Source organism: Solanum dulcamara, chromosome 8, assembly GCF_947179165.1.
Source record: "Solanum dulcamara chromosome 8, daSolDulc1.2, whole genome shotgun sequence".
In the NCBI taxonomy this organism is placed as follows: Eukaryota; Viridiplantae; Streptophyta; class Magnoliopsida; order Solanales; family Solanaceae; genus Solanum; species Solanum dulcamara.
In genome coordinates this window covers 65,762,937-65,772,414 of record NC_077244.1, presented here as the reverse complement: position 1 = coordinate 65,772,414, position 9,478 = coordinate 65,762,937, and the positions used below count along the sequence as shown (strand labels likewise).

Here is a 9,478-nt window from a genome sequence, read left to right as displayed (position 1 = left end):
TATGCTCCATAGCTATAGTTTGCTAATTACAACTCGTAGCTATAGTTATAGCAGCATTTGTATAATTCACACAACATTTGTATACGTTTGTATAATTCATTATGTAGTTCGCATTTTATATAACGTTTGTGTATACAACGTTTGTATAATTCGCCATACAATTTGTAGTGTTTGTATATTTCGCTACATAATTCGATTCGCACATAGTGTTTGTATAAATCATGCAAATTTAACAAAACTCAACTGTATAATCGTGTGAATTATACAAAACTCAAACTGTAATTACAACTAAATATTTTTCACGAGCCACAATTAATTTAAACTATAACTACGTTATCTAATTAGCTAGTAGATATTTGTTTATCCACATAATTTTTTCAAAAATAATTAAAAATAAGTGCAAACTAAATAGCAGTGTCCAAATAGAATATCATGATTTTTACAATTTTAGTTGGTTTGGATTTTGAGCCCATTCGTAAGTTAGCCCATTTTGCAAGTCCAGTCCACAGTTTCTAACCCAACCTGCCTAGAGTATATAACTTTCTCTAAGCCAGTGTTATATTCTCTTCTGCGAAATAGGGTTTTTGCTTTAGAGAAGCTATCCTCGTTGAGTTCTGCGTCCTTGGTAACCCTAAGTCATGGCGGAACAGGTTTTTTTCTCCTCTCTCTCATTTTACCTGTACTTTAGTAGCTATTATAGAGAAAATCTAATGGATTTACTTTGTGCCGCAGACAGAGAAGGCGTTTTTGAAGCAGCCAGGTGTTTTTCTAAGGTGAGCATCCTGACCAATGCTATATGCATTTACTGGTTCTAGTCCCTAAATTGAAGGAATTTGAACCTAAGATTTGCGTTTTGTTTGTTTATCTGATCTCGGCAGCTCTAAGAAGACCGGTAAGGGAAAGAGACCAGGAAAGGGAGGAAATCGATACTTTAAGAGTATCGGTTTAGGATTCAAGACTCCTCGTGAGGCTACTGAAGGTACATATTCATTTCCTCTAATTGTATTTCATTTGTTTTTGTTTGACTTCTGTATTGCTGATTTATGTTAGATATTATGCTTTCTAATTAGTATAGTTATAGATCTGATGTGTACGGTCTGAATGGAGCAGACCAGAAATTCGATAAAGCTACTCTGCAATTTTGACTTTCATGTAGAATATATCACGGAGGGTATTGAGAGAGAGTTGGATAAATAAGGAAATTATTTCAAGGAGAGATGAATCGTTAGTGCCTTTGTGATGTCTCAAGTTGGTGATTGTGGAAATATTTGCTTGCTCTAATGGAAAATTGATTTAGCCCATCTAGTGCAAACTAAGCAGGTTTACTGCTGTTTGGAAACATGCCCCAAATTCATGTCCTACGGCTTTTTCTTGCTACCTGAACATTAGTAAGTGCCTGTTTAGTACTACTAAGTCATCCAGTAGCTGGTATGCTATGATATGGCAATCAGTCTAATTCCACATTCAGTAGCTCTAGGTTTCTGCATCACCTGGAAATTTTGAAAATTTTAGTACATTGATACGAATTTCTGGAAGTATTTAGGATATGCTGGGGCATTTTGGGTAAAGTACTGTGGTAGATTTGGTGAAGTACTGAAAGCTTATGCTTCATCTAAGAAGTATTGAAAGCTTATGGAAACAGCTCACACCTTCAAGTCCAAGACATATTTACTCGGTGATATGAAGAACTAACTTTTAGGTATCTTTTTGATAAAGAATAGTGGGATGTCTTATTGCCTGCCTTGGAATCTAAGCAACAGTTAGATGATGGTTGAGTAACATTTTTGGATTGTATGATTTGCTTGGGATTGGGGCGTTGTTGTTGAGTATATAAGGGAAAGCCTGGTTTACTAGTAGAATTTGTTTAATGCCATTTTGTTATTGCTTTCATCCATTGTGTTCTTTCATTTTTCATATGCCGAGATAGTAGATATTTCTAAACCAACAATGATTAATTCTTGTACGTGTAATAATTCCTTTTGCCAATAAAAAAAGAACCATGTAAGTCTATTTCTTCTTGTGAATCTGAATGTGGTTCGTTATTGGTTATAATCTTTGGGATTCTTTCACTTATGTTTGGTGAAATGGTCCAGAACAACTTTTTAAATTTATGTGCTTTATAATAAACCCTGTTAACAAGAAGCTGCATGAACTTGCTGTTGGCTTTCACACATAGAAAATGATATTGCCAATTTATTTTTTCTGCATTGTAAAATAGCTATGATTGCTTAATTTCACTTTGTTCTATGGTTTAATCTAATGGTTTGGTCTGTTTGAATTTAGGTACATATATTGACAAGAAATGCCCATTCACTGGCAATGTTTCTATCCGAGGCCGTATCCTTGCTGGTACATGCCACAGTGCTAAGATGAACAGAACCATCATTGTTCGACGCAATTACCTACATTATGTCAAGAAGTATCAGAGGCAAGGCTTGTCACTTATATTATGCTGGCTGCTTCACTTCTTCATTTGTTAGTTTTAACACAAGTTATTTCAGATACGAGAAGAGGCACTCCAATATTCCAGCTCACATATCACCATGCTTCCGTGTGAAAGAGGGAGATCATGTTACTATTGGACAGTGCAGGTTAGGACCACATTATTTTGATTTCTCTAGAGTATATTTCATCATTTGTTGTTATTGTAGGTGATAACATTTTCTGCTTCACAGGCCTTTATCCAAAACCGTGAGGTTCAATGTCTTGAAGGTGATTCCAGCTGGTGCTGGTGGTGGTGGGAAAAAAGCTTTTACCGGAATGTGAGCTTGGTGCCTCCATTTTTGTTGTTACTTCTAGGAATGAAATCCATACTTCTATGCTGTTACTGGATTGTTGTCTTCATTGATTTTCCTTTGAGCTTCAAATTTTGAAACTTACTGCTAGCAGCAAGTTTTACCCCCTCTTAAGCCTATGGATCTATTGGTTCTTTGCCACAGTCGAAAACTTTAATATCAGCAGATTCTCAATGTTCTATAAATTAGTGCAAAAGTTGCTACGCTTGTGATACTTGTTATAAGGTTGGTCGAAGTAGTTAGTCGTATTTCCCCACTAACTATGCTTCAATCACATATAGTTGGTCATTAAATGATTGACAATGTTTTCCATTCAAGTTAATCAGTATAAGATTTCTGTTATAAAATAGAGCAATATAAGACGAGCGAGTTGTAGAATAAGCATATAGGGAACAAGTAATTTTTCTCCTTTTACCAAATATGTGTTGAAGTGTATACCCTATGAATTCTTATGCCTCTATAAATAGTGGTCATAGAGGCATACAATAGATTGTCAATAGTATGACATTTATCATTTGAGATTAACGGGAGGTTATGGAGGTGTAAGGCTACAATTGTGGAGGTTTTCACAATGGAGGGAAGAATTTATAAGTGAGATAAGTGGGAGTTAATTACATTTTGTGTAAGAACATATAAAGTATATAAATTTTACAATACTTTCTGTATTTTTAGTGAGATATGTAATTATGACAAGGCTAGAGGGCTCTGGGTGTGTTCAGTATAAAAAAAAAAAAATCTTTGGAAAATAGGTTTTTATTTACTTTTTAGTGTTTGGTATGTAAGTTAAAAAATATTATTGTAAAATTATTTGTATATATTCTTAGACAATACAATGAAATGTGAGGTGGTAGGGTTGGGGGCTACTAGGGTGGAGGGTGGAAGGATCCATGTGTAATTTCACTTATAATTTTTTTAATAAAAGTTTTGTTTTCATTTTTAAAGAAAATATTTTAAAAAAATTTAACTAATCAACTATGAGAAAATTATTTATTCATTTTTTAAAAAGTAGTTTCCTTCCTATTGAAGTCCAAACACATCCTTTGTGTATGTGAACTTGCTCACATTGATCATCCCTGACTTGAATAACGGTATCCTTAGTCGGTAACTATAGGGATTGTCACCTGATTGTATAAATTTATACCATCAGATATTTCAAATTTATATCCACAGTGCTCATTTAGTCTAGGCTTTTAGTTTATGTTATAAGTCGTTTTTACAAAAACATCACTTCTCCTACATTTAGATTGATATAATTTCATCTAAATTTTAAAAACATAACTTGTATAATCAACAATACTGAATTGCTCATTTAATTCCTAATCTCATGAACCCAAGCTAACTATTTCTTTTTCTGCGGCTATTACATCGTCTAACCATCTTTCAACTCCTCTGTATCACATTATATAGGAGTGAGAGTGGGTCAAAAAAGTACCAAATTGGCATCAAAGAAATTGGGACTTTTAGTTTTCTTGTTTTCATGCTTTAACTTGTTATATATATTCTGTTTGAATTTCTAAGAATTTGTAATCACTTTTGGATTTTTGGGGTTGTGGGTGTGGAGGTAAGATAGTATTTTGTTCTTGTTATGGCAGGAGTTGGAGGAAGATGGAAGGTTTTTCGGCCATTATTGTCGATTTCTTGGAGTTTTCTTCTGGCTGCCATATTTGTTTCAGCTGAAAGAAGTTTGAAGAAGGAAAGTGTTGCACAAAATGCCACTCACCAGTCAGATGCTGATTTACTTACTTCAGTTGTGCAATTCTTGTGGAAGCCTGATGAATCTGGTTGCCAACATGTTTGGTCGATAAAAAAATTATGTGAAATGGGTATTATGGAAAAAGAGAAAAATCCAATGTAAATAACGTAGCTACAAACAATTGCCAATCATATATATATTATCTATGTGTATAGCCCGCAAACTCAGTCATAAACGATTGTCAACTATATATATAATATCTATCTATATACACACATACATTATATATATATATGCGCGCGCCCGCATTCACCTTGAAAAAATCTTTCAACGAGCACGAGCCATCTCTGCCTAGTATTGATTGAGAAATAGTATAGCAATAAGTTGGTGGTGGTGCAACTTATATTTCTTTTATATTTGGGTTCACCTCTTTATGTGAGTACTATTTCACATGTACTCACTTCTATTTTGTCAAGCAAATGCATCTTTTTGTGATGCACGTATGGACTCTCAGGATGGCACTGATCCTTGCTACTTGCTAGGCACTCTGTTCAAAAAAAGTGTTTAAAATGTTGGGTTTCAGTGGGTATGAGGTTTTACTTGATAAATACGTGAGTAGAAGGGTCTATGTGAAAAATGGAACCAAGTATAAGGGCCTCCGATGTCATTCTGCCTTTTTATTAAAATTACTTGAGCTTGGGTGGTCTGAGGTAGTAAAATTAGCTCATGATATATACTTTTTATTAAAAAATTGTTATATATATATATTTTATCGTTTAATAAATAATACATATATATTTTCGTCGTCTAATAAATGGTGCATATTTTTATCTTCGTTAACAGACTGAATTAAAAATAATAATCCTAAAAAAAAATGATATTTTAAGTTCAAAAATATCACAACTTTAAAAAATTACCTCAACTTTTTTTAACCCCTCTAGATGCTGACCCAACAAAAAGAGAACTCAATCCCTCTTTTATTCTTTTATTCCGACCCAATCCAAATCGGTTGAATAGAAGAGGGATTGTGTTTAAAGTGGATGAGAATAGAGGAGGGATTGTGTTTAAAGTGGATGAGGTAATTTTTAAAGCCACACGATATTTTGAAGTTAAAAATTAGTTTTAAAATTTTAATTCCGTAAATATATGTTTGTTAACGAAAAAGGTAAATACGCTTCATTTGTTAGACGACCGTGATATATATATACTATTTTTTTAATAAAAAATTATATCTACTCGCAAAACTGAGAGGTATATTTACTTAACTCGAATTCAAGAGCTTCCCATAGGCAGTGTGCGGCTCTATGCTTAAAGAAATAAGGCATATGCCTTTGTTGGGGGCCTCATATTTTTATCAAGGAAAAAATATATTTTAGTATTTTTATAGAAAAAATTATTATTTAGGATAAAAGTATAATTTTTTAAGAATTTATGTTATTTTATTCTTTTTAACCCCTTTTCAAATAGAAAAAATCAAGAAAATGTTATTTTGCCTTCTTACATTTTGTCCTTTGTAATGTCTTTCTTCAAATCTTTAATAAGATAACGTAACACTCTGTCAAATATAAGAATCAATAGCCGAAAAGTGTTGAACAAGTGAATTGCAGTTTTCTTTTTTAATTTCTTCTTAGATTTTCAAGCATCACAACAAGTATGTTAAAGTGAAGGTATACCAAGTTATCAACTTTTTAAATCAAATTCTATGGTTATAATTCTTATTTTTATCTAAAATTTCTCAACTTATTACTTATAAAATTATGTTAAAAATTCATATAATGATTGCCTAAATGAAATGATGTTTTTCAACATTGAATTAGTAAAATCTTACATAAAACTAATTATTTAAAGAAAAAATTCGTATGAAAAATATTAAATAATAATTTGCATCTAAAAAGCTAAAAAAATAAATTTTAAAAATAAATACATATCAAATTTGTTTAAATTTTGGGTCTCTAATTAACATTTTATTTTAGGCCCCCAATTATGTTGAACCGCCCTGTCCATAACTTTTAATTCAAGTGTCAAAACAAAAATACAAGACAAATAGAGAGAAACAAAATGTGATCATATAATGAAGATTGTATTTAAATTTGGTATATTGATTTGGACCGAAAACAATGACTTGAGAGAATTAAAAGTTACACTTGTTGAACCCTTGAACTCGATCGAGTCAAAATGTTTCTATTGACTTTTTTTTTTTTATAGCTAGCAAAGCAGAAATGGTTAATGAGAGATTCAAACGTCTCTATTGTGACAATACTTTGACCTTTAAGGTAAGAGAAGGACTGACGGAGAGACTAAGTCAAGCCCTATAATATAAGGATTATCATTCACTTACCTCGAAGATTCAAACCAAAAGGACCTTCTCCCTCTTTACTTTTTACTGGCATGACCAGTGATTTTTTTATGAATTTTTTATTATGATGAAAATATGACTTTTTTGTTACTTATGTATTTGTTTCATTAGTTAGGCTATGTAATGGTGATAAAAATAAAATTATGCTTAAAAATCATGCATCGATCGATATGACTAATTTATCAATTCGATATGAATTATGAACTATATAAAGATAGGGGGTAATAACGATGTGGATCCATAACAATGACTTTGAGAGAAAAGTACAACAAAATAGGAGCATACTATTACATACTATACAAAAGGGTACTTAAAACCAATTGTGGTGCTTATTCTTTAGTTATTTTCAGAGTAAATAAACTTCAAAGACAAATGGGAGACAGGGAAAAAAAAAACTAAAAGAGGTTGAAGAAAATTAAAAGCTCATTTGATTTGTTTTGGCAATTAAGTAAAGATCTCTCTTTTGCTGCACTTAATCCACTTTTCTCGCTCATATCCAAATCTTTTGGACTAATCCCACATGGAAGTCCCCAGTTAAAGTGGTAGAGGAGTCGAGCTAGAGGTTGTTTAACACTAGCTAAACCAAACTGCATTCCAGGACAAATCCTCTTTCCTGCACCAAACGGAAGAAACTCATAGTTATTTCCCAAATAGTCAATAGGAGAATTTTCAAATCTCTCTGGTATAAAACTGTCGGGGTCATTCCAAATTTCAGGATCTCTTCCCATTGCCCATGTATTGACTAATACTGTGGCATTAGCAGGTATTGTATATCCATCAACGACTGTTTCTTCCCTACATTCCCTGTGCACTATACTTGGAGCATGTAGCCTTAATGTTTCTTTAATCACTAACATTAGGTACGGCAAGTTATCAAGATCTTCTTCATCAAAATCCGTTTTCTCTTTGAAGGCTTGTCTCACTTCGCTTTGTGCCTTGGCCATAACATTTGGGTATTTCATCAATTCTGATAATGCCCAAATAATAGCTGTAGATGAAGTCTCAGTCCCAGCGGTAAACATGTCCTGTATCAACGAATAAATAAATAAGACAACAGAACAATCTAATGAGAATAACTCTAAACTTTAAAACTCAAAAACAAAAATTATTTTACCAAAATCACAGCTTTTATGTGGTCATTGGTTATTGGAAATTGAAGTTGATCATTCTCTTTAATTCTTAGGAAAACATCAACCAAATCTTCACCTCCATAGGCACCATTTCCCTTGATCCCCGCTGCTCGATTCTTAATATGTTCATTAACAATCCTCTCTAAAACGAAATCAACGTTTTGATGCATCTTTACCAATTTCGACTTTGCTCCACTCATCTGGTAAAGTAACTTCCACGATGGGAAGAAATCACCTACATCAAATCCTCCGACTAAAAACAACGCGTCTTTCATCAAATTTATCAACTCATCTCGATCTCTGCACAATTTTCCAAACACCAATCGACACGTCACAGAGCTCGTGAATCGAACAATTATATCCGTCATGTTCACTTCACAAGAACCCCCAACAGAATCAATCGATGAAAGGACACTCGAGAGCTCATCCTTTCTAATTGAGCTAAATGACTTGACCATCTTCGCACTTAGAAGTTCCATTATGCAAATTTTGCGCATTTGCTTCCAATAGTCACCATATTCTGCGAACGCAATGTCTTTATTATTGTACATGACAATATCTGTGGATGTAAACTGTGGCCTACTAGCAAAGGCGAGATCGTGAGTTTTTAAAACTTGTTTGGACATAGAAGGTGATGATATGATGAAGGTAGGAACTTCCCCGAGTTCCAAGTACATTACAGGACCGTATTTTCGAGCTAGATCTCTAAAAATACGATGTGGATTATGTCCACTAATCAAGTGATGCAAACTCCCAATGAGTGGGAGTCTCCATGGACCTGGAGGTAGCTTTTGTTTTTGTCTTCTTTTCCATTTTCTAAAAATAATTAAAAGGAATGAGAATAAGAGGAGAAATGAAACAAAATTGATCTCCATTGATTTAATTTGATGAGCTGCAACAAGGAAGCAAATTAAAATGTTATTTTGGTGGTGGGATGTTTTTTTTCCCAGGCAATTCTAGCTGCCTTTTGTAGTGCCACAATAATTCCCAAATGATTTCTAGAAGCCTTGAATATTAGTAAACTACTAATAAATAGTAGTGTTTAGTATCATGTGGTACTAAATAAATTAAGGTTGTTGTAGTGCGACCAATTTTAATTTGTTGAAAGAATGAGTCTCTCCTTATATATACTGTAGTTTAACTTTAGCCATGTGGTTAGTTTTGTGTACATCATCTCTGCATTAGAGAATACTTTAAGTATTTCAGCCATCGACATGTTTGATGAAAATTCAAAAAAAAACAAAACTTGGAGTCACTGTTTTCTGCACACCACGGATTTTTCCTCACCAGTACAGTATTAAGGGAGCGATATTGGAATGAAATAATTTATAACCTTTTATTTACATTATATACAAGTTTTCATATCTCTAAAATATCTCTCATAATTAAATATATAATAATATCCTATATTCTTGCACCCAAAATTTGTACCGTATCTATTTTCTCCAAAATTATCTCATCCCAATATCTCTCACTTAATACTGTACTAGTGAGGAAAAATCTG

The 9,478-nt window shown here is 33.0% G+C and overlaps 1 protein-coding gene and 1 pseudogene across 1 annotated transcript; one reads left to right on the top strand and one right to left on the bottom strand.

Annotated features, from left to right (window-relative positions):
• Nucleotides 1-545: 545 nt before the first annotated feature.
• Nucleotides 546-3,009, top strand: LOC129901486 (40S ribosomal protein S11-like). Its single transcript, XM_055976681.1, has 6 exons — nt 546-650; nt 733-773; nt 879-979; nt 2,284-2,428; nt 2,502-2,591; nt 2,676-3,009. The coding sequence occupies exons 1-6, from the start codon at nt 639-641 to the stop codon at nt 2,764-2,766; spliced, it is 480 nt and encodes a 159-aa protein (XP_055832656.1). The 5' UTR covers nt 546-638; the 3' UTR covers nt 2,767-3,009.
• A 4,145-nt stretch (nt 3,010-7,154) lies between these two features.
• LOC129899579 (cytochrome P450 71D7-like) lies at nt 7,155-9,169 on the bottom strand (annotated as a pseudogene).
• Between the last annotated feature and the right edge of the window lie 309 nt (nt 9,170-9,478).